The 27,914-nt window shown below is 33.4% G+C and overlaps 1 protein-coding gene across 1 annotated transcript; it reads left to right on the top strand.

Annotated features, from left to right (window-relative positions):
* The first annotated feature begins 2,889 nt into the window (after positions 1-2,889).
* Positions 2,890-27,559, top strand: LOC143247832 (barH-like 1 homeobox protein). Its single transcript, XM_076496359.1, has 4 exons — positions 2,890-3,489; positions 20,709-20,794; positions 21,849-21,964; positions 26,131-27,559. Exons 1-4 carry the CDS (start codon positions 3,189-3,191, stop codon positions 26,423-26,425), a joined length of 798 nt encoding a protein of 265 aa, XP_076352474.1. The 5' UTR covers positions 2,890-3,188; the 3' UTR covers positions 26,426-27,559.
* The last annotated feature ends 355 nt before the right edge of the window (positions 27,560-27,914 follow it).

The following is a 27,914-nucleotide window of genomic DNA, read 5'->3' as shown; positions in this document are numbered from 1 at the left end:
TAAACGTTATATTACGTTCGCTGTACAAAACTAACATAAGTACTTAGATTCTGCTGGTCCACATTAATACAGTTTGAAAAACTTGTCTGTTTTAAATCATTGAAAGTTTGTATTTGTTAATCCTATAAATAAACGTAGCTTCAACGTAACTCTAGCCTGTAAAAAATAAACCACTATAGGAACTAGATGAAAACATATCTGCGCAACTCGAGACTTTCAACGATACTTCTGTATTTTAATCTGTTGAATATGGTCGTTCCGTTCTCTAATCCTTAAGAATAATTGTACACAATGTCAGATATAGCTGAGAGAGTGTGACATTGGAGAATAAAAGAGTTGAATTGTAAGATAAATATCAAACCTTAACTATAAGGACATACAAACGGTAGAGAAGTCACAACGTGGGGGTTGGGTTTGGACAATAAAGACCTATTCTTTGTCCTATTTAATCCCATTTCCAAACGTTCCTTAGACTTTCCTCCATAAACTGTGGAAAGAGTCCAACAAAATAACTTTTCCTTTTACAGTAACGACGAACACTTATAGTGGTATATTTCGTTTTGAGTTGAACCACGAAAAGTCAAGTCGATCATCGCTGTGTAATCGGATTTTCTCTCGGCCACTTCTAGTGATCTCTAGTTTTCCGCATCGCTGGTTCTCTAAACAAGAGTGAAGTTACCAGAAGGTTCTATGTCATGAGATCTTTTCTAATCTTTTACATTTATTTAGTCTCGAGTCAACACCCCAAGTTGATGGTGAAACCACCTGGCAGCTTATAATCTATGTAACACAGCTGCTTCCAAAAAAACATATATACATTCACTTGACTTTCTGACAAAACTGGCCGTACCTTAGGTTCCAGTCACTAAAATTAGCATTGACAGGACCCACTTACCAAAGTAATGAAACAAGGAATATCACACGTTTACTTAAGAATACTCTAAAACACATATATAGCATGAACAGAGGCAGGAATATATATGTTTATATTATATATAATATACTGCATTATATTATCATTGTTGTGATAATTATACCACAAAACCTATATACTCAACACAGTTATAGATCTTTATTAGATTAACTATACACTGCACTACATTACCTTTATGATATACTAATAATTATACCACAAAACCTATATACACAACACAGTTATACATCTTTATTAGATTAACTATACACTGCACTACATTACCTTTATGATATACCAATAATTATACCACAATACCTATATACTCAACACAGTTATACATCTTTATTAGATTAACTATACACTGCACTACATTACCTTTATGATATACTAATAATTATACCACAATACCTAAAATACTCAACACAGTTATACATCTTTATTAGATTAACTATACACTGCACTACATTACCTTTATGATATACTAATAATTATACCACAATACCTATATACTCAACACAGTTATACATCTTTATTAGATTAACTATACACTACACTACATTACCTTTATGATATACTAATAATTATACCACAATACCTATATACTCAACACAGTTATACATCTTTATTAGATTAACTATACACTGCACTACATTACCTTTATGATATACTAATAATTATACCACAATACCTAAATACTCAACACAGTTATACATCTTTATTAGATTAACTATACACTGCACTACATTACCTTTATGATATACTAATAATTATACCACAATACCTATATACTCAACACAGTTATACATCTTTATTAGATTAACTATACACTGCACTACATTACCTTTGTATGATATACTAATAATTATACCACAATACCTATATACTCAACACAGTTATACATTTTTTATTAGATTAACTATACACTGCACTACATTGCCTTTTATGATATACTAATAATTATACCACAATACCTATATACTCAACACAGTTATACATCTTTATTGGATTAACTATACACTGCACTACATTACCTTTATGATATACTAATAATTATACCACAATACCTATATACTCAACACAGTTATACATCTTTATTAGATTAACTATACACTGCACTACATTACCTTTTATGATTATACTAATAATTATACCACAATACCTATATACTCAACACAGTTATACATCTTTATTAGATTAACTATACACTGCACTACATTACCTTTATGATATACTAATAATTATACCACAATACCTATATACTCAACACAGTTATACATCTTTATTAAATTAACTATACACTACACTACATTACCTTTATGATATACTAATAATTATACCACAATACCTATATACTCAACACAGTTATACATCTTTATTAGATTAACTATACACTGCACTACATTACCTTTATGATATACTAATAATTATACCACAATACCTATATACTCAACACTGCTATCATCTACGTTGTTGCAATCTGTTTCATTTCTATAAATTACCTCAACGGTATTCTTAATCGAATGTTTTTATTTATTATCCCTAGCTTCAGGTCGTACTTGTATAATTTATAATCCCTTAATCAGCATGTGATGTTGTTAGGTTAGACACAACCAAATACTTCCATTACAAGAATGTTAATATCCGGGACACTCGTCTGGGTAGCAGCAGACTTCGTTATTACAAATAAGTAGCCGTCTTAAGAGAGAAACTTGCACTCGTACCATTTTCTTAACCTAATGCTTTTCAAAAGGACTTCATGTACCTACCTTCGAAGATTGACACCTGCCGTCTTTTAACCAACACAATTTTCGGACCCCTGTATCTCGAATCAGCTGCATAACGCGTAATACTAATTTTTGTTACTAACGTTCTCACAGCCAATCACGAGCGACTCTTGCTAAGATAATTCTGCCATTAACTCTGGTCTTATTGGTATAACTTGCCACTGGGCCACGCCTTCGGGCCCCGATCGACCCGCATCCAAAGCCACAAAGCCATATCTTAAGTTACCATATCAGGAATGGTTGTAAGTTGCCCAATCTGTGCTAAAAGCTCTGTTTACTTTCCAGTTAGCCCCGCGACACGCTAGAGTGACTCCAACAGGCGCAATATTGGTCTACCGTTAATCAGCTGGAAGTAAGGCTTTGCGTCAAATGGCAGAGATCTGAAGCGGGTTTGTTCTCTCCTCTAACCCTTCGAACGTTACAAAATTGGTTTGAATCATATTTTTCATTTATGAAGAGAACGCTTAATTTAGGTTGAAGTTCCTGTGATGTTTTCTCGAGGTTTAGAATCGACTACGAGTGGTTCATCTCTCTCCGAAAAACCCAATTATGAGGACAACCCTACAGTTAGAGAGAGCGTGAGCGTAGGCCACTTCTCCCCACGTTCGGCTGAAGACGACTCGCCGAAAATGGCGTGCGTTATCTCCCGCAACGAACCTGGTATTCCGACCACTTCTTTCTTGATACGTGACATCCTCGGACACGCGACACAGCCAGCGCAACCGTTGAACTCTTCACAGTCCGGTACGGGTGTTCCTGTTGATGATGTGGACAAAAGTAAAATGGAAGGTAAAGCTTTAGTTCCATTGGTCATTTTTGTTGTCCTAACCCTAAAAATCACCACAAAATTTAATCGCCTGGGACATAAAGCAGTAAACCTCCACAAAGCTAACTAATACATTCACAGATGAAATATTAGAACACCGTTTAAAACAAAACAACCACTAGAGATGCGATTTTATGTCGAGAATTAACCCGGAAAAATTGTCTTAAAAATCCACAAAACATTTCAGGTAAAACACTTACTGTTATAACAAAAAATTATCGTTATTTGTAGTGGTAATGTCACCAGTATTATTATAACGAGCCAATCATGTATATAGGAATGTTTAGTACATGCTATGAAAGGAAAATTAAACTGTGTTAAATGTAACCTGAAGTCATTCTTATAAAATATAACTAAACCTATAACAAAGTGTGTTAAATGTTACCTGAAGTCATTCATATAAAATATAACTAAACCTATAACAATGTGTGTTAAATGTTACCTGAAGTCATTCTTATAAAATATAACTAAACCTATAACAAAGTGTGTTAAATGTTACCTGAAGTCATTCTTATAAAATATAACTAAACCTATAACAAAGTGTGTTAACTGTTACCTAAAGTCATTCTGATAAAGTAGTGGGCCAGGCATGGCCAAGCGTCTTAAGGCGTGTGACTCGTAATCTGAGGGTCGCGGGTTCGCATCCCCGTCGCGCCAAACATGCTCGCCCTTTCAGCCGTGGGAGCGTTATAACGTGAAGATCAATCCCACTATTCGTTGGTAAAAGAGTAGCCCAAGAGTAGCCCACTCTAGTCTTACACTGCTAAATTAGGGACGGCTAGCACAGATAGCACTCGAGTAGCTTTGTGCGAAATTAAAAAAAACGAACAAACAATATCAAATAGAACTAAATCTATAACAAAGTATGTTAAGTGTTAGCTAAACACATTCTTATGAAATAGAACTAAACCTATAACAAAGTACGTTAAGTGTTGGCTAAACACATTCTTATGAAATAGAACTAAACCTATAACAAAGTACGTTAATTGATAAAGATAAACGTTTTACCTTATTTTACTAAAATGAAAACTAAAATAAACCAAATACAATGAAAATTATAAATGTTATTTTCAAAATAAAATTATATGTACCTGAAGATATTAAGGGCTAACTAAAGGTATTGTGTTAATAAAAGTCAGAACAGTATCAAGATATGTTATTTAAAGAAAATTAACTATATAAGAAAATTTAAATAAAGACATTTAAAAAAACAAAAACGAATTAATGACGATAGTATATGTCCAGTAAAAATACTTAAATATTTCCACAAAGAAAGAGGAATACTTAAATTTAAAATCATTTCTCTTTGTAGTTTGAAGTTATGTCTCAAACGTTTTAAAACCTATTTCCACAAGACCCCGAAAATGATTCTGAAACACTACTTTTGGAATTCAGGGGTAGATTTTATCTTCTTTTGGACGCACGTGGAGGTAGAAGAAACTAAAAGAAAGACAAAAGAAAAGTAACATTTTAAGATTAGACGTTGCTTCCCTTCAGCTCAGATGAAATGTTTTAAAGTAAAATAAACCTATTTCAACCCAAATAAAACAATGCTTTGGTTGAAACTTGTGAAATAAAAATATTCAAGAAAGATCAACCACGTGACATCATAACTACTAATAATAACGTTATTATTTTATATCTCGTAACAATAATGACAAGTAATTACAGTTATATCTAATCTACTATAAGTTACTATGAATGTTTTGTTGTACGACCGTATCTCGTCATCTCCTGTGTCATACAGTTATTTCTAATCTACTATAAGTTACTATGAATGTTTTGTTGTACGACCGTATCTCGTCATCTCCTGTGTCATACAATTATTTCTAATCTACTATAAGTTACTATGAATGTTTTGTTGTACGACCGTATCTCGTCATCTCCTGTGTCATACAGTTATTTCTAATCTACTATAAGTTACTATGAATGTTTTGTTGTACGACCGTATCTCGTCATCTCCTGTGTCATACAATTATTTCTAATCTACTATAAGTTACTATGAATGTTTTGTTGTACGACCGTATCTCGTCATCTCCTGTGTCATACAGTTATTTCTAATCTACTATAAGTTACTATGAATGTTTTGTTGTACGACCGTATCTCGTCATCTCCTGTGTCATACAATTATTTCTACTCTACTATAAGTTACTATGAATGTTTTGTTGTATGACCGGATCTCGTCATCTCCTGTGTCATACAGTTATTTCTACTCTACTATAAGTTACTATGCATGTTTTGTTGTACGACCGTATCTCGTCATCTCCTGTGTCATACAGTTATTTCTAATCTACTATAAGTTACTATGAATGTTTTGTTGTACGACCGTATCTCGTCATCTCCTGTGTCATATAATTATTTCTAATCTACTATAAGTTACAATGAATGTTTTATTGTACGACCGTATCTCGTCATCTCCTGTGTCATACAATTATTTCTAATCTACTATAAGTTACAATGAATGTTTTATTGTACGACCGTATCTCGTCATCTCCTGTGTCATACAATTATTTCTAATCTACTATAAGTTACAATGAATGTTTTGTTCTACGACCGTATCTCGTCATCTCCTGTGTCATACAATTATTTCTAATCTACTATAAGTTACAATGAATGTTTTGTTGTACGACCGTATCTCGTCATCTCCTGTGTCATATAATTATTTCTACTCTACTATAAGTTACAATGAATGTTTTATTGTACGACCGTATCTCGTCATCTCCTGTGTCATACAGTTATTTCTAATCTACTATAAGTTACTATGAATGTTTTGTTGTACGACCGTATCTCGTCATCTCCTGTGTCATACAATTATTTCTAATCTAATATAAGTTACAATGAATGTTTTGTTGTACGACCGTATCTCGTCATCTCCTGTGTCATATAATTATTTCTAATCTACTATAAGTTACTATGAATGTTTTGTTGTATGACCGGTTCTCGTCATCTCCTGTGTCATACAGTTATTTCTACTCTACTATAAGTTACTATGAATGTTTTATTGTACGACCGTATCTCGTCATCTCCTGTGTCATACAGTTATATCTAATCTACTGTAAGTTACAATGAATGTTTTGTTGTACGACCGGATCTCGTCATCTCCTGTGTCATATAATTATTTCTAATCTACTATAAGTTACTATGAATGTTTTGTTGTACGACCGGATTTCGTCATCTCCTGTGTCATACAGTTATTTCTAATCTACTATAAGTTGCTATGAATGTTTTGTTGTACGACCGTATCTCGTCATCTCCTGTGTCATACAGTTATTTCTACTCTACTATAAGTTACTATGAATGTTTTATTGTACGACCGTATCTCGTCATCTCCTGTGTCATACAGTTATATCTAATCTACTGTAAGTTACTATGAATGTTTTGTTGTATGACCGGATCTCGTCATCTCCTGTGTCATATAATTATTTCTAATCTACTATAAGTTACTATGAATGTTTTGTTGTACGACCGGATTTCGTCATCTCCTGTGTCATACAGTTATTTCTAATCTACTATAAGTTGCTATGAATGTTTTGTTGTACGACCGTATCTCGTCATCTCCTGTGTCATACAATTATTTCTACTCTACTATAAGTTACTATGAATGTTTTATTGTACGACCGTATCTCGTCATCTCCTGTGTCATACAGTTATATCTAATCTACTGTAAGTTACTATGAATGTTTTGTTGTATGACCGGATCTCGTCATCTCCTGTGTCATATAATTATTTCTAATCTACTATAAGTTACTATGAATGTTTTGTTGTACGACCGGATTTCGTCATCTCCTGTGTCATACAGTTATATCTAATCTACTGTAAGTTACTATGAATGTTTTGTTGTATGACCGGATCTCGTCATCTCCTGTGTCATATAATTATTTCTAATCTACTATAAGTTACTATGAATGTTTTGTTGTACGACCGGATTTCGTCATCTCCTGTGTCATACAGTTATTTCTAATCTACTATAAGTTACTATGAATGTTTTGTTGTACGACCGTATCTCGTCATCTCCTGTGTCATACAATTATTTCTACTCTACTATAAGTTACTATGAATGTTTTATTGTACGACCGTATCTCGTCATCTCCTGTGTCATACAGTTATATCTAATCTACTGTAAGTTACTATGAATGTTTTGTTGTATGACCGGATTTCGTCATCTCCTGTGTCATACAGTTATTTCTACTCTATTATAAGTTACTATGAATGTCTTGTTGTACGACCGTATCTCGTCATCTCCTGTGTCATACAGTTATTTCTACTCTACTATAAGTTACTATGAATGTTTTGTTGTACGACCGTATCTCGTCATCTCCTGTGTCATACAGTTATTTCTAATCTACTATAAGTTACTATGAATGTTTTGTTGTACGACCGTATCTCGTCATCTCCTGTGTCATACAGTTATTTCTAATCTACTATAAGTTACTATGAATGTTTTGTTGTACGACCGTATCTCGTCATCTCCTGTGTCATACAGTTATTTCTACTCTACTATAAGTTACTATGAATGTTTTGTTGTACGACCGTATATCGTCATCTCCTGTGTCATACAGTTATTTCTAATCTACTATAAGTTACTATGAATGTTTTGTTGTACGACCGTATCTCGTCATCTCCTGTGTCATGCAGTTATTTCTACTTCACTATAAGTTACTATGAATGTTTTGTTGTACGACCGTATCTCGTCATCTCCTGTGTCATACATACAGTTATTTTTACTTCACTATAAGTTACTATGAATGTTTTGTTGTACGACCGTATCTCGTCATCTCCTGTGTCATACAGTTATTTCTAATCTACTATAAGTTACTATGAATGTTTTGTTGTACGACCGTATCTCGTCATCTCCTGTGTCATACAGTTATTTCTACTTCACTGTAAGTTGCTATGAATGTTTTGTTGTACGACCGTATCTCGTCATCTCCTGTGTCATACAGTTATTTCTACTTCACTATAAGTTACTATGAATGTTTTGTTGTACGACCGTATCTCGTCATCTCCTGTGTCATACAGTTATTTCTACTCTATTATAAGTTACTATGAATGTTTTGTTGTACGACCGTATATCGTCATCTCCTGTGTCATACAGTTATTTCTACTCTACTGTAAGTTACTATGAATGTTTTTTTGTACGACCGGATCTCGTCATCTCCTGTGTCATACAATTATTTCTAATCTACTATAAGTTACTATGAATGTTTTGTTGTACGACCGTATCTCGTCATCTCCTGTGTCATACAGTTATTTCTACTCTATTATAAGTTACTATGAATGTTTTGTTGTACGACCGGATCTCGTCATCTCCTGTGTCATACAATTATTTCTAATCTACTATAAGTTACTATGAATGTTTTGTTGTACGACCGTATATCGTCATCTCCTGTGTCATACAGTTATTTCTAATCTACTATAAGTTACTATGAATGTTTTGTTGTACGACCGGATCTCGTCATCTCCTGTGTCATACAGTTATTTCTAATCTACTATAAGTTACTATGAATGTTTTGTTGTATGACCGTATCTCGTCTTCTCCTGTGTCATGCAGTTATTTCTAATCTACTATAAGTTACTATGAATGTTTTGTTGTATGACCGTATCTCGTCTTCTCCTGTGTCATGCAGTTATTTCTACTTCACTATAAGTTACTATGAATGTTTTGTTGTACGACCGTATCTCGTCATCTCCTGTGTCATACAGTTATTTCTAATCTACTGTAAGTTACTATGAATGTTTTGTTGTATGACCGTATCTCGTCTTCTCCTGTGTCATACAGTTATTTCTATTTCACTATAAGTTACTATGAATGTTTTATTCTTCGACCGGATCGCGTCAACTAAAGACTACGAACGAAACTCTTTACTTCACTCGTCATGTTTATAAACTGATGTCTTAGTTTATTTATTTATACCTCATGTTTCATGACGTTATGAAAAATAAAACAAGACATTCTATTTATTCAGTACATAATTCGGTACATAATTTACTACGTAATTCAGTATATAATTCGCTACATAATTTACTACATAATTCAGTACATAATTTACTACGTAATTCGCTACAAAATTTACTACGTAATTCAGTACATAATTTACTACATAATTCGCTACATAATTTACTACATAATTCAGTACATAATTTACTATATAATTCGCTACATAATTTACTACGTAATGCAGTACATAATTTACTACGTAATTCAGTACATAATTTACTACATAATTCAGTACATAATTTACTACATAATTCAGTACATAATTCGCTACATAATTAAGTACATAATTCGCTACATAATTCAGTACATAATTTACAACGTAATTCAGTACATAATTCAGTTCATAATTTACTACGTTATTCAGTACATAATTCGCTACATAATTCAGTACAGAATTTACTACATAATTCAGTACATAATTTACTACGTAATTTAGTACATAATTTACTACGTAATTCAGTACATAATTTACTACGTTATTCAGTACATAATTCGCTACGTAATTTGCAACATAATTTACTACATAATTCAGTACATGATTCGCTACATAATTTACTACGTAATTCAGTACATAATTCGCTACATAATTCGGTACATAATTTACTACATAATTCAGGACATAATTTACTACATAATTCAGTACATAATTTACTACATAATTCAGTACATAATTTACTACATAATTAAGTACATAATTCGCTACATAATTAAGTACATAATTCGCTACATAATTCAGTACATAATTTACAACGTAATTCAGTACATAATTCAGTTCATAATTTACTACGTTATTCAGTACTTAATTCGCTACATAATTCAGTACATAATTTACTACATAATTCAGTACATAATTTACTACGTAATTCAGTACATAATTTACTACGTTATTCAGTACATAATTCGCTACGTAATTCGCAACATAATTTACTACATAATTCAGTACATGATTCGCTACATAATTTACTACGTAATTCAGTACATAATTCGCTACATAATTCGGTACATAATTTACTACATAATTCAGGACATAATTCGGTACATAATTTACTACGTAATTCAGTACATAATTCAGTACATAATTTACTACATAATTCAGTACATAATTTACTGCATAATTTGGTACATAATTCGCTACATAATTCAGTACATAATTTACTACATAATTCAGTACATAATTTACAACATAATTCGGTACATAGTTTGCTTCATAATTCAGTACATAATTTACTACATAATTCAGTACATAATTTACTACATAATTCGGTACATAATTTGCTTCATAATTCAGTACATAATGTTTTTTATCAGAACGTTAGATGACAACTCGTTCTTTCCTAATTACAAAAGGTTAGAAACGTATAACTATATTACTCTTTCCAGAATCTAAAGTTCAGATCTTTCACGAAGAACACATCACTACTACTACTGCTACAAGTCATGTTAATGAAGACAAACCTGTCACAGAAAACAGGTGTAGCCACCAGCCTACGTCACTTGAGGACAACTACTTGACACCTTGCCCGATATATTGTGCTCATGAAAGCCCCTGGTCAGTTAACGACTTTTTGATGAGACTGCTAGTTCATTAAGTTGACAGTTATATTGACCACTGGACATCTCCCTTACAAAACTAAGGTTACGAAGGAAAACGAGGGGACTGCAATTGTGATACACACAAACAAAAAAATCACAGTAATTACTTACATTCATTGAAGTCTATAAGTATATCTTGGTTGATTGACTCATGGTGATCTGAAATACTTTCTAAAATAAAATTGAATATATATATATACGTTTATCGACAATACAATTAAAAATACCCATTAAAACAGTAACACTTAATCTTCAGAGATAACCGTCTTTACAAGTTGTTGCTGATACGTGACGAAACCTCTGACGAACTTAACTCTAGTTTTACACATGCCATAAAAACTATGCTGTAAATAAAACAAAGACAACAGAAGAAAATATCCATCTTGTGTTGTAATTCTAGTTTCACACATGTTATTGAAACTAAACTGAAGATAAAATAAAACTAACGGAAGAAGACAATATATATATCATGAGTTGTAGTACATATGTTAAACTGTTGCAATTTAGAAACTAAACCAAAGATAAAACAACGCTAACAGAAGAAGACAGTTTGTATTTTGTGTTGTAGTTGATACATTAATATGTTGGAAGTCTTGTTTTACAGACGTTATAGAATCTAAAGTGTAGATAAAACAACGCAAACAGAAGAAGACAATGTATATCTTGTGTTGTAGTAGATACATTAAGGTGTTGTAATTCTAGTTTTACAGATGTTATAGAAACTAAAACTGTAGATAAAACAACGGTAACAGAAGAAAACAATATGTAACTAGTGTTGTAGTAGATACATTAAGGTGTTGTATTCCCAGTCCCAGTTATACAGACGTTTACAAACTAAACTGTAGATAAAAAACGCTAAATGAAGAAGACAGTTTGTATTTTGTGTTGTAGTGTATACATTATGGTGTTGGAATTCTTGTTTTAAAGACGTTATAGAATCTAAAGTGCAGATAAAACAAAGCAAACAGAAGAAGACAATGTATATCTTGGGTTATAGTAGATACATTAAGGTGTTATAATTCTAGTTTTACAGATGTTATAGAAAATAATCTGTAGATGAAACAGCGCTAACAGAAGACAATATGTATCTTGATTTGTTCTAGATAGAGTATGGTGTTGTAATTCTAGTCTTACAGGGTTTATAGAAACTAAACGATAGATAAAACAACGCTAAAAGAAGGACGCAATATCCATCTTGTGTTGTTGCATGTACATTAAGGTGTTGTTATTCTAGTTTCACAGATATTATAGAAACTAAACTGTAGATAAAACAACGCTAAGAGAAGAAGACAATACCTATCTTGTGTTGTTGCAAGTACATTAAAGTGTTGTAAATCAAGTTTTACGGATGTTATAGAAACTAAACTGTAGATAAATTACCGCCAAGAGAAGAAGACAATACTTATCTTGTATTAAAGTAGACACATTAGTGTGTTGTAATTCAAGTTTTACAGATGTTACAGAAACTAAACTGTAGATAAAACAACGCTAACAGAAGAAGACAATACCTATCTTGTGTTGTTGCAGGTACATTAAGGTGTTGTAATTCAAGTTTTACAGATGTTACAGAAACTAAACTGTAGATAAAACAACGCTAACAGAAGAAGACAATACCTATCTTGTGTTGTTGCAGGTACATTAAGGTGTTGTAAATCACGTTTTACGGATGTTATAGAAACTAAACTGTAGATAAATTACCGCCAAGAGAAGAAGACAATACTTATCTTGTATTAAAGTAGAGACATTAGTGTGTTGTAATTCAAGTTTTACAGATGTTACAGAAACTAAACTGTAGATAAAACAACGCTAACAGAAGAAGACAGTGTATATCTTGTGTTGTAGTAGATACATTAAGGTGTTGTAATTCAAGTTTTACAGATGTTACAGAAACTAAACTGTAGATAAAACAACGCTAACAGAAGAAGACAATGTATATCTTGTGTTGTAGTAGATACATTAAGGTGTTGTAATTCAAGTTTTACAGATGTTATAGAAACTAAACTGTAGATAAATTACCGCCAAGAGAAGAAGACAATACTTATCTTGTATTAAAGTAGAGACATTAGTGTGTTGTAATTCAAGTTTTACAGATGTTACAGAAACTAAACTGTAGATAAAACAACGCTAACAGAAGAAGACAGTGTATATCTTGTGTTGTAGTAGATACATTAAGGTGTTGTAATTCAAGTTTTACAGATGTTATAGAAACTAAACTGTAGATAAATTACCGCCAAGAGAAGAAGACAATGTATATCTTGTGTTGTTGCAGGTACATTAAGGTGTTGTAATTCTAGTTTTACAGATGTTATAGAAACTAAAATGTAGATTAAAGAACGTTAACTGAAGAAGACAATCTGCTTTATGTTGTAATATTTGTTTTACAGATGTTTGGGATCTAAACTGTAGATTAAACTCCGATAACACACGTGATTCAGTAACACACTTCTGAGTCATACAAAGAACAGCATGATGTCACATGTATTATTTTTGGTTTTGACACTTGATAATACTCTTAACGGAACCGACGTTAAGGTTCATCCTTTCTGTAATAGCTACACGCTTGGTCTACCACGGGTGTCGAAACCCTGTGTTTAACTTTGTGATCGTCTAAAGTTAACACTGAGTTGACTGGGGAAGTTTGATAAGTAGTATATTATTCATAACAGTTAAAGGTGTGTGTTAAAATCTACTGTGAAAAGTAAAGTTCACGTATTATTAAGGCAATATCACAGAATTACTATGTATCACAGAATTACTATATCACAGAATTACTATGTATCACAGAATTACTATGTATCACAGAATTAATATGTATCACAGAATTACTATGTATCACAGAATTAATATGTATCACAGAATTACTATGTATCACAGAATTACTATGTATCACAGAATTAATATGTATCACAGAATTACTATGTATCACAGAATTAATATGTATCACAGAATTACTATGTATCACAGAATTACTATATCACAGAATTAATATGTATCACAGAATTACTATGTATCACAGAATTACTATATCACAGAATTAATATGTATCACAGAATTGCTATGTATCACAGAATTACTATATCACAGAATTAATATGTATCACAGAATTACTATATCACAGAATTAATATGTATCACAGAATTACTATATCACAGAATTAATATGTATCACAGAATTAATATGCATCACAGAATTACTATGTATCACAGAATTACTATATCACAGAATTAATATGTATCACAGAATTAATATGTATCACATAATTACTATGTATCACAGAATTACTATATCACAGAATTAATATGTATCACAGAATTACTATGTATCACAGAATTACTATGTATCAGAGAATTACTATATCACAGAATTAATATGTATCACAGAATTACTATGTATCACAGAATTACTATATCACAGAATTAATATGTATCACAGAATTAATATGTATCACAGAATTACTATATCACAGAATTAATATGTATCACATAATTACTATGTATCACAGAATTACTATATCACAGAATTACTATGTATCACAGAATTACTATGTATCACAGAATTACTATATCACAGAATTAATATGTATCACAGAATTACTATGTCACAGAATTACTATGTACCACAGAATTACTATATCACAGAATTAATATGTATCACAGAATTACTATATCACAGAATTAATATGTATCACAGAATTACTATGTATCACAGAATTACTATATCACAGAATTAATATGTATCACAGAATTACTATGTATCACAGAATTACTATGTATCATAGAATTACTATATCACAGAATTACTATGTATCACAGAATTAATATGTTTCACAGAATTACTATATCACAGAATTACTATGTATCACAGAATTAATATGTATCACAGAATTACTATATCACAGAATTACTATGAACGTGAATTACTTGTTCTGGTGGAACCTGCGGCGAGATCTGACATTTTTGTTTTACACGAATTTATCTTACCGAATCCTGCTGGTCAGGAAAGATACGCTCAGCGCAGCGTTGTGCAGTCTTTTAATGGGGTTGGCACAAACGAAGTCCCCAGCGACCTGACCTGAGAAATACGGCGTCAGATGTCGAGCCGCTAAGTGTCGCCACATTTAGGAGTTTTTCGGCTACATAGCCGCAGCTCCAGGGATCTCCTATAGTAAAGAACTTTGTCTACATAGCGTAAGTTACGTCGACACACATTTTTAGTGTTTGTAATTATTTGATAAAGTGTAAGTAAAGTGAACATCAGTTCTGTATACAGTGTTTAGTAAACTAGAAGATCTTGTAACGAGTTTAAACCAAGAACCGTAGACTGTGTTTAGTAAACTAGAAGATCTTATAACGTGTCTAAACCAAGAACCGTAGACTGTGTTTAGTAAACTAGAAGATCTTATAACGAGTTTAAACCAAGAACCGTAGACTGTGTTTAGTAAACTGGAAGATCTTATAACGAGTCTAAACCAAGAACCGTAGACTGTGTTTAGTAAACTAGAAGATCTTGTAACGTGTCTAAACCAAGAACCGTAGACTGTGTTTAGTAAACTGGAAGATCTTGTAACGTGTCCAAACCAAAAACCGTAGACCGTGTTTAGTAAACTAGAAGATCTTATATCGTGTATAAACCAAGAACCGTAGACTGTGTTTAGTAAACTAGAAGATCTTATAACGAGTCTAAACCAAGAACCGTACACTGTGTTTAGTAAACTAGAAGATCTTATAACGAGTCTAAACCAAGAACCGTAGACTGTGTTTTGTAAACTGGAAGATCTTGTAACGTGTCTAAACCAAAAACCGTAGACTGTGTTTAGTAAACTAGAAGATTTTATAACGTGTCTAAACAAAGAACCGTAGACTGTGTTTAGTAAACTAGAAGATCTTATATCGTGTCTAAACCAAGAACCGTAGACTGTGTTTAGTAAACTAGAAGATCTTATAACGAGTCTAAACCAAGAACCGTAGACTGTGTTTAGTAAACTGTAAGATCTTGTAACGTGTCTAAACCAAGAACCGTAGACTATGTTTAGTAAATTAGAAGATCTTATAACGTGTATAAACCAAGAACCGTAGACTGTGTTTAGTAAACTAGAAGATCTTATAACGTGTCTAAACAAAGAACCGTATACTGTGTTTAGTAAACTAGAAGATCTTATAACGTGTCTAAACCAAGAACCGTAGACTGTGTTTAGTAAACTAGAAGATCTTATAACGAGTCTAAACCAAGGACCGTAGACTGTGTTTAGTAAACTAGAAGATCTTATAACGTGTCTAAACCAAGAACCGTAGACTGTGTTTAGTAAACTAGAAGATCTTATAACGTGTATAGTTGAAACCAAGAACCGTAGACTATGTTTAGTAAACTAGAAGATCTTATAACGTGCATAGTTGAAACCAAGAACCGTAGACTGTGTTTAGTAAACTAGAAGATCTTGTAACGTGTCTAAACCAAGAACCGTAGACTGTGTTTAGTAAACTAGTAGATCTTATAACGTGTCTAAACCAAGAACCGTAGACTGTGTTTAGTAAACTAGAAGATCTTATAACGTGTCTAAACCAAGAACCGTAGACTGTGTTTAGTAAACTAGAAGATCTTATAACGTGTCCAAACCAAGAACCGTAAACTGTGTTTAGTAAACTAGAAGATCTTATATCGTGTATAAACCAAGAACCGTAGACTGTGTTTAGTAAACTAGAATATCTTATATTGTGTATAAACCAAGAACCGTAGACTGTGTTTAGTAAACTAGTAGATCTTGTAACGTGTATAGTTGAAACCAAGAACCATAGACTGTGTTTAGTAAACTAGAAGATCTTATAACGTGTATAGTTGAAACTAAGAACCGTAGACTGTGTTTAGTAAACTAGAAGATCTCATAACGTGTCTAAACCAAGAACCGTATACTGTGTTTAGTAAACTAGAAGATCTTATAACGTGTCTAAACAAAGAACCGTAGACTGTGTTTAGTAAACTAGAAGATCTTATAACGTGTCTAAACCAAGAACCGTAGACTGTGTTTAGTAAACTAGAAGATCTTATAACGTGTATAGTTGAAACCAAGAACCGTAGACTATGTTTAGTAAACTAGAAGATCTTATAACGTGCATAGTTGAAACCAAGAACCGTAGACTGTGTTTAGTAAACTAGAAGATCTTGTAACGTGTCTAAACCAAGAACCGTAGACTGTGTTTAGTAAACTAGTAGATCTTATAACGTGTCTAAACCAAGAACCGTAGACTGTGTTTAGTAAACTAGAAGATCTTATAACGTGTCTAAACCAAGAACCGTAGACTGTGTTTAGTAAACTAGAAGATCTTATAACGTGTCCAAACCAAGAACCGTAAACTGTGTTTAGTAAACTAGAAGATCTTATATCGTGTATAAACCAAGAACCGTAGACTGTGTTTAGTAAACTAGAATATCTTATATTGTGTATAAACCAAGAACCGTAGACTGTGTTTAGTAAACTAGTAGATCTTGTAACGTGTATAGTTGAAACCAAGAACCATAGACTGTGTTTAGTAAACTAGAAGATCTTATAACGTGTATAGTTGAAACTAAGAACCGTAGACTGTGTTTAGTAAACTAGAAGATCTCATAACGTGTCTAAACCAAGAACCGTAGACTGTGTTTAGTAAACTAGAAGATCTTATAACGTGTCTAAACAAAGAACCGTAGACTGTGTTTAGTAAACTAGAAGATCTTATAACGTGTCCAAACCAAGAACCGTAGACTGTGTTTAGTAAACTAGAAGATCTTATATCGTGTCTAAACCAAGAACCGTAGACTGTGTTTAGTAAACTAGAAGATCTCCTAACGTGTCTAAACCAAGAACCGCAGACTGTGTTTAGTAAACTAGAAGATCTTCTAACGTGTATAAACAAAGAACCGTAGACTGTGTTTAGTAAACTAGAAGATCTTATAACGTGTCTAAACAAAGAACCGTAGACTGTGTTTAGTAAACTAGAATATCTTATATCGTGTATAAACCAAGAATCGTAGACTGTGTTTAGTAAACTAGAAGATCTTATAACGTGTATAGTTGAAACCAAGAACCGTAGACTATGTTTAGTAAACTAGAAGATCTTATAACGTGCATAGTTGAAACCAAGAACCGTAGACTGTGTTTAGTAAACTAGAAGATCTTGTAACGTGTCTAAACCAAGAACCGTAGACTGTGTTTAGTAAACTAGTAGATCTTATAACGTGTCTAAACCAAGAACCGTAGACTGTGTTTAGTAAACTAGAAGATCTTATAACGTGTCTAAACCAAGAACCGTAGACTGTGTTTAGTAAACTAGAAGATCTTATAACGTGTCCAAACCAAGAACCGTAAACTGTGTTTAGTAAACTAGAAGATCTTATATCGTGTATAAACCAAGAACCGTAGACTGTGTTTAGTAAACTAGAATATCTTATATTGTGTATAAACCAAGAACCGTAGACTGTGTTTAATAAACTAGTAGATCTTGTAACGTGTATAGTTGAAACCAAGAACCATAGACTGTGTTTAGTAAACTAGAAGATCTTATAACGTGTATAGTTGAAACTAAGAACCGTAGACTGTGTTTAGTAAACTAGAAGATCTCATAACGTGTCTAAACCAAGAACCGTAGACTGTGTTTAGTAAACTAGAAGATCTTATAACGTGTCTAAACAAAGAACCGTAGACTGTGTTTAGTAAACTAGAAGATCTTATAACGTGTCCAAACCAAGAACCGTAGACTGTGTTTAGTAAACTAGAAGATCTTATAACGTGTCTAAACCAAGAACCGTAGACTGTGTTTAGTAAACTAGAAGATCTTATAACGTGTATAGTTGAAACCAAGAACCGTAGACTATGTTTAGTAAACTAGAAGATCTTATAACGTGCATAGTTGAAACCAAGAACCGTAGACTGTGTTTAGTAAACTAGAAGATCTTGTAACGTGTCTAAACCAAGAACCGTAGACTGTGTTTAGTAAACTAGTAGATCTTATAACGTGTCTAAACCAAGAACCGTAGACTGTGTTTAGTAAACTAGAAGATCTTATAACGTGTCTAAACCAAGAACCGTAGACTGTGTTTAGTAAACTAGAAGATCTTATAACGTGTCCAAACCAAGAACCGTAAACTGTGTTTAGTAAACTAGAAGATCTTATATCGTGTATAAACCAAGAACCGTAGACTGTGTTTAGTAAACTAGAATATCTTATATTGTGTATAAGCCAAGAACCGTAGACTGTGTTTAGTAAACTAGTAGATCTTGTAACGTGTATAGTTGAAACCAAGAACCATAGACTGTGTTTAGTAAACTAGAAGATCTTATAACGTGTATAGTTGAAACTAATACCGTAGACTGTGTTTAGTAAACTAGAAGATCTCATAACGTGTCTAAACCAAGAACCGTAGACTGTGTTTAGTAAACTAGAAGATCTTATAACGTGTCTAAACAAAGAACCGTAGACTGTGTTTAGTAAACTAGAAGATCTTATAACGTGTCCAAACCAAGAACCGTAGACTGTGTTTAGTAAACTAGAAGATCTTATATCGTGTCTAAACCAAGAACCGTAGACTGTGTTTAGTAAACTAGAAGATCTCATAACGTGTCTAAACCAAGAACCGCAGACTGTGTTTAGTAAACTAGAATATCTTATATCGTGTATAAACCAAGAACCCTAGACTGTGTTTAGTAAACTGGAAGATCTTATAACGTGTATAGTTGAAACCAAGAACCGTAGACTGTGTTTAGTAAACTAGATGATCTTATAACGTGTATAAACCAAGAACCGTAGACTGTGTTTAGTAAACTAGAAGATCTTATAACCTGTCTAAACAAAGAACCGTAGACTGTGTTTAGTAAATTAGAAGATCTTATAACGTGTCCAAACTAAGAACCGTAGACTGTGTTTAGTAAACTAGAAGATCTTATATCGTGTCTAAACCAAGAACCGTAGAGTGTGTTTAGTAAACTAGAAGATCTTATAACGTGTCTAAACCAAGAACCGTAGACTGTGTTTAGTAAACTAGAAGATCTTATAACGTGTATAGTTGAAACCAAGAACCGTAGACTGTGTTTAGTAAACTAGAAGATCTTATAACGTGTCTAAACCAAGAACCGTAGACTGTGTTTAGTAAACTAGAAGATCTTATAACGTGTATAGTTGAAACCAAGAACCGTAGACTGTGTTTAGTAGACTAGAAGATCTTGTAACGTGTCTAAACCAAGAACCGTAGACTGTGTTTAGTAAACTAGAAGATCTTATAATGTGTTTCGTTAAAATCGAGAACCTTAGCGAGCAATATTTAGTTGAATGATATACTGGTACTTTATGGTGATATATAAAGTCTTATAACACATGATATGATTTGAGTAATACAGTCTTGATATTTGTTTATTCGGTATTGGTAATGGTATAAACACGTTTATTCACTGTGTATAAAGTATGAGTATCTTTGTATACAGTGTTGCTGGGTTATGTATGCGTTATTGGTATTATGTTAACGGTGTCGACACATTTTTGTAAGGCTTAAGTATTAAACGAATAGCACGCGCTGTTTCAATATATTTCTATTGGTTTACAAGATACTTGTCATGACTGTTTCTAGATCTGAAAGACGATGTTCACAGTATAAACCTAAAGGGAAAGAAGCCAAGAAAGGCGCGAACAGCTTTCACAGACCACCAGCTTCAGGTAGGGAAAGATTGTAATACTTTATGGTATACCTTGGGTAAGTCCTCCCAGACCACCAGCTTCAGGTAGGGAAAGATTGTAATACTTTATGGTATACCTCGGGTAAGTCCTCCCAGACCACCAGCTTCAGGTAGGGAAAGATTGTAACACTTTACGGTATACCTCGGGTAAGTCCTCCCAGACCACCAGCTTCAGGTAGGGAAAAATTGTAATACTTTATGGTATACCTCGGGTAAGTCCTCCCAGACCACCAGCTTCAGGTAGGGAAAGATTGTAATACTTTTTGGTATACCTCGGGTAAGTCCTCCCAGACCACCAGCTTCAGGTAGGGAAAGATTGTAATACTTTATGGTATACCTCGGGTAAGTCCTCCCAGACCACCAGCTTAAGGTAAGGAAAGATTGTAATACTTTATGGTATACCTCGGTTTAGTCCTCCCAGACCACCAGCTTCAGGTAGGGAAAGATTGTAATACTTTATGGTATACCTCGGTTTAGTCCTCCCAGACCACCAGCTTAAGGTAGGGAAAGATTGTAATACTTTATGGTATACCTCGGGTAAGTCCTCCCAGACCACCAGCTTCAGGTAGGGAAAGATTGTAATACTTTATGGTATACCTCGGGTAAGTCCTCCCAGACCACCAGCTTCAGATAGGGAAAGATTGTAATACTTTATGGTATACCTCGGGTAAGTCCTGCCCCATGTTTCTTACGTCTTTGTTAGCTAAGTGACGAGATGTCCCTGAAAAATTTAATCTAAATTCAACTGTCGTTTTTAACGAGGAAGTGTATTACCAAATTATTCCACAATTTGTACAATTACTAGAATATCTTAAACTTTTCTCTCTGGTTTACTTTTTATTTCATCAGTAATTTCGTGATAAAAACTGAAACTGTCTTTAAACATGCTTAACGTTGAACAACCCGACAAAACAAGCGTATCTTTAAACATGCCTAACGTTGAACAATCCGACAAAACAAACGAAACGTTTCCCGCTTTCTTTTGGTATATTTTACATTTTATTCATTTTTTTATTTCTTCTGAAAACTCACAGACTTTAGAGAAAAGCTTCGAAAGACAAAAATATCTCAGCGTGCAAGATCGAATGGAGCTAGCTGCCAAACTTAACTTAACGGATACCCAAGTTAAGACGTGGTACCAAAACAGAAGGTAAGACTGTGGTTAGAGATATTTTATGAAACAGAAGAGCAGAACGAGGTTAAACCAGATGTTTAGTAGTATAGTAAGTTGTATGAACATGTAGTTGTCACGTAGAAATATTCTACATTTATTGTGTTATGATATCCATTGGTACACTGCACAAATAACACATCTACTACGTCATAATATCCACTAATATACTATACAAATAACACATCTTGTACGTTATGATATCCACTGATATACTACACAAACAACATATCTAGTACGTTAAGATATCCACTGATATACTACACAAACAACACATTTAATACGTTATGATATCCACTAATATACTACACAAATAACACATCTAGTACGTTATGATATCCACTGATATACTACACAAACAACACATTTAATACGTTATGATATCCACTAATATACTACACAAACAACACATCTAGTACGTTATGATATTCACTGATATACTACACAAACAACACATTTAATACGTTATGATATCCATTAATATACTACACAAATAACACATCTAGTACGTTATGATATCCACTAATATACTACACAAACAACACATCTAATACGTTATGATATCCACTAATATACTACACAAATAACACATCTAGTACATTATGATATCCACTGACATACTACACAAATAACACATCTAGTACGTTATGATACCCAGTGATATTCTATACCATTAACATACTCTTTAACTAGTTATTTAAGCTCTAAGATATATTTATTTGTTTTATACCATAATTAACCGACAAGAGTGTTGTCACATGGTTCGTTAACAGCGAAATTGCTACACTAACCAGACCTCGGTAGCTATCTCCACGTGACGCGACTCTTACCACCACGAGACTTCACGCCCGCAGGGCAGGTACCATCTCTCGTGAGAAGACAATTATTTTATCAAGAAGGGAAAGATAGTTTTGTTGTTTTTTTCGCCACAAAAATATATATCGAATGATTACAATAGAGCTATTGGTCTCGAATCTTGTAGATAAAAGTCTACCGGTGTGTATTGTAATAAGCCCACTCGTTACTTAGGTTTAACAAAGCTGAATTAAAGTTACGCGAGTTTTAACTCTCTGTCACTGAATGTTTTTTCTACCTTATTTTCCACCACGCAACACCTAGAGAAATAAAATATTATTACTACACAATTATGTGATAAGTACATCACTCATCCAGTCTGACTGAAAGGTATGCAGGATCTGAACGTGGTAGTTTTCTGACCATGAAACGTGGTGTTCATAGACGTCGGATGTAGAAATGACTATAATGTACCTTGATGTCTCCACGCTGTCGAGAGGTGTTAACCTGACCCACCCATCCATATTACAGTATCATTGTACTATGATTTACTGTCGAACAAGTTGGAATAATTAGAAAATCGAAATAATGTCTTATTTACGTTTTTATTTATAATTAATATTATAAACGACAAGTTATGATGTGCTCTTAAATGCAAACGTTATCTCGGCCTCACGTGGTCAGGACGCTCGACTCGCAATTTCAGGGCCGATGGTTTGAATCCCCATCGCCGAACTTTTTAGGCCTTTCAGCCGTCGAGACGTTATAATGTGACTACCAATTCCGCTATTCGTTGATGGAAGAGAAGCCCAAAGTCGGAGGTTAGAGCTGTATTCCCTCTAGTCTGTCAGTGTTAAGTTAGGAATGGTTAATAGAGATAGGCTTTGTATGGGTCTAGACCAAGTTAATTATAGAGGTTAGAGCTGTATTCCCTCTAGTCTGTCAGTGTTAAGTTAGGAATGGTTAATACAGATAGGCTTTGTATGGGTCTAGACCAAGTTAATTATACTCTACAGGAGAGACTAATCATTTAACACCATATCCGGATAGCGTTTCGTTTATCTTTCGAGATTCTGCCAACCATGAGATATGTTCACACGGATTAAATACACCACAAGAATAATGAATGAAACGGGCTTGTATTCAAATATATCAGTATTTCATATTGTATTTCTGAGTCAAATAATAGAACTTAGTGAGAATAATACGATAAAACAATACGCAACCGAAGAACGAACGAACAAGTGTAACACGTTTAGAGAAAAAAAAGTTGACAAAAAGACAGTTTATATACAGGTGATATTATTGAGGCTTATTGATATTTTATAACCAATCATACTGGTGTAGAGAACTAGCTACACTGACGATAAATATGAATTTTATTGGTCAATTAAAACGTTATATCTGACGAGTTCTATTTGATGTCGAGCCGCCCATGGACCACAGCAAGGCGGGTGGCGAGCCGCACGTCAGTAAATGGCTAGGTTGCGTGATACGTGTACACCGGAGTCTTAACAAAACAGGAGGGCTGAAGACAATAATTAAAGATTTCGTATGATCCGCCCCTGAAACACTTACTATAACAAACAAATGTCATTTTTTTATCTACGTCTAAACATTCCATAGCGGCGGGATCAGACACGTGAAACTGGTGAGTTTGTTAGGCCTCCTAGCGGAAGAGCTACCTGTTTTATGTTATTGTCTCCAAGCCACTACTGTGGTCCAAAAACAGTTCCAGGAAGAGACAGAAAAAAAAAATTCATAAAGCCGATAGGTTATCAATTACCATGGTAAAATAAGACTTGTTTTTAGAGGAACGTAGCCTATAAGATTAGTCCAAGTTTCCAAGCAGTTGACTCGAAGTGCATTCAGCTAAAAACTTATGACAGTAGATAACTGGTATTACAAGTAAATTAATAAATGAAATACTGGTCCACTGTAGTTTTTTGACAGTGCACTATATTTTATTTCTTATCGTGATATGTTAATGTTATATGAATTATTCGTTACGTAGGATTAAAATGAAACTATTAACATCTTGAACTTAAAACAGTTTTATTGGATTTCATATACATGTTTTGGTTTCATGTCATTGACTTAGCTTTCACTTCAGCCTCATAGTAGAAATTACACATTTTAATAAAGTGTGGAACAGGACGTAGCTTTAGTTTGTTGTAGAATAGTAACACGTATTTAATAACATTATGTCACATTTTAGTTTGTTGTAGAATAGTAACACGTATTTAATAACATTATGTCACAGTTTGTTGTAGAATAGTAACACGTATTTAATAACATTATGTCACAGTTTGTTGTAGAATAGTGACACGTATTTAATAACATTATGTCACATTTTAGTTTGTTGTAGAATAGTAACACGTATTTAATAACATTATGTCACAGTTTGTTGTAGAATAGTAACACGTATTTAATAACATTATGTCACAGTTTGTTGTAGAATAGTGACACGTATTTAATAACATTATGTCACGTTTTAGTTTGTTGTAGAATAGTAACACGTATTTAATAACATTATGTCACATTTCAGTTTGTTGTAGAATAGTAACACGTGTTTAATAACATTATGTCACATTTTGTTGTAGAATAGTGACACGTATTTAATAACATTATGTCACGTTTTAGTTTGTTGTAGAATAGTAACACGTATTTAATAACATTATGTCACATTTCAGTTTGTTGTAGAATAGTAACACGTATTTAATAACATTATGTCACATTTCAGTTTGTTGTAGAATAGTAACACGTGTTTAATAACATTATGTCACATTTCAGTTTGTTGTAGAATAGTAACACGTGTTTAATAACATTATGTCACAGTTTGTTGTAGAATAGTGACACGTATTTAATAACATTATGTCACATTTTAGTTTGTTGTAGAATAGTAACACGTGTTTAATAACATTATGTCACAGTTTGTTGTAGAATAGTGACACGTATTTAATAACATTATGTCACATTTTAGTTTGTTGTAGAATAGTAACACGTGTTTAATAACATTATGTCACGTTTTAGTTTGTTGTAGAATAGTAACACGTATTTAATAACAATATGTCACATTTTAGTTTGTTGTAGAAGAAAACCTCAACTTTCTTTCTTTCAGACAGTGTAACCACTGTCCAGCTAACGATATCAAACAATGTAACCATTGTCCAGCTGACGATATTAAACATTTTAACCACTGTTCAGTCGACGATATCAGACAGTGTAACCACTGTTCAGCTGACGATATCAGACAGTGAAGTCTAAAACCTACATAACAACAAACCCTGTAATTCAGGGTTCGATACATGTCATTATGTTTCTAATAACTATTATTACTTTCTTCTCAGGACCAAATGGAAACGTCAAACCGCTGTTGGACTGGAACTTCTCGCTGAGGCCGGTAACTATGCAGCTGTCCAAAGAATGCTCCAAACGTCTCCTTATTGGGTAGCACACTACGCTAGCCTCTCTGGACACCCTTCACTTGGCTACGCTGCCAATTTGAACTATCAGTACCGCCAGGTAGCAGCAGCAGCTATTCAGAGACCAGTGTATTCCAGCGGAGTGTTTAATGCTACTGCTGCGACACCTGGAGGAAACATTTCGCCTGCGGATTATTTTGGAGGTGTTAATCGTACATGACTGCGTATCAAGTGAATTTGTTATGTTACAGTTATCGTTACGAAAATCTGTTAGTTGGAGAGCACAGGTGGATCGTTCAGCTGATGAGCTGAGGTGGTGAATTATTTGAAGTCAGGCCAGTTCCTATAGAACATCACACTTCATAAATAGTTCTACATTTGTCTCTCGAAGTTTATCGCTTGGGGAACCAACCACAATTTGTATTTAAAGTGAGATCAGAGGAACAGCGAGCTTGTCAAAACGTTTCCGAAACGTAAAAACCAAAGTGCTGAGTAAAAAAACAAACAAACACATAATGTGGAGATCATTCTTATCTGTACTCCAAGCACGAACAAAGTTTTACTTCCTGTTTTAGCAGATTATTTGTTCAGACGTTTAATGTGATTGGACAAAATCCACTGGAAGTGTTAACACCTATTGTTTCTTTAAGAACCATATATGTATAAGATAAAAATGTGCCATCTATTGAACTTACTTTTGTGACTTTTGAATATGAAGTAAACCTATGTAATTACTTTTAAAATGGTCTTTCATAATTCATCTGTACTGTAACCCTAAACTCGAGTAAGTATTACGAGACAAACATTGAAAAAAAATACTAAACAATCAACCCTGTCAGTGTGAACAAAAACAATACACAAACACCACGGACGAAATGTTCAAGTTAACCGTAGAAAATATCAAAGAAAACCACGAACGTGGATTTTGAAACATTTCCCACGTAAACAGTTTTAGATTGTACAGTTTTCATGACATAAATCATGTCCGTAAAGAAGCTAGGAATGCCTCAGCAACGTCGCTGATGATGGCAAACCATCGTTTCGGTATTCCTTTGGTGGCTGCCGCTGCTTTAAAAAGCCAAGCTGACTGAAGTCCCATGCACCGGACGACTAGGGTAGGAACACGTCAAACCTGACGTTTATTCATTTTGTCTGGTCCAATTAACGGCAACCAGAAGATGAATAGACCAATTAACTACTCGTATTTCTGTAAATGATATTTGAACAATTGGCTTCAGTTCTCGGAAAAGGTTAAAGCTACGATTAACGGGCCAGATTTGGCTCTGTGCAAATTTTGGGGAGAATTGGATAATAAGCTCAGTGCAAACAAACATTATTAACATGAATGAACTACAGATAAGGACTTTATTTTGATTACAGTAATACACAGTAGTTAATACAACTTTTGAACTACAGTTAAGGACTTTATTTTGATTACAGTAATACACAGTAGTTAATACAACTTTTGAACTACAGTTAAGGACTTTATTTTGATTACAGTAATACACAGTAGTTAATACAACTTTTGAACTACAGATAAGGACTTTATTTTGATTACAGTAATACACAGTAGTTAATACAACTTTTGAACTACAGTTAAGGACTTTATTTTGATTACAGTAATACACAGTAGTTAATACAACTTTTGAACTACAGATAAGGACTTTATTTTGATTACAGTAATACACAGTAGTTAATACAACTTTTGA

Source organism: Tachypleus tridentatus, chromosome 3 (genome assembly GCF_004210375.1).
Source record: "Tachypleus tridentatus isolate NWPU-2018 chromosome 3, ASM421037v1, whole genome shotgun sequence".
Lineage (NCBI taxonomy): Eukaryota > Metazoa > Arthropoda > Merostomata > Xiphosura > Limulidae > Tachypleus > Tachypleus tridentatus.
The sequence above is the reverse complement of the archived record's forward strand: the minus strand, read 5'-3'. Positions and strand labels throughout refer to the sequence as shown.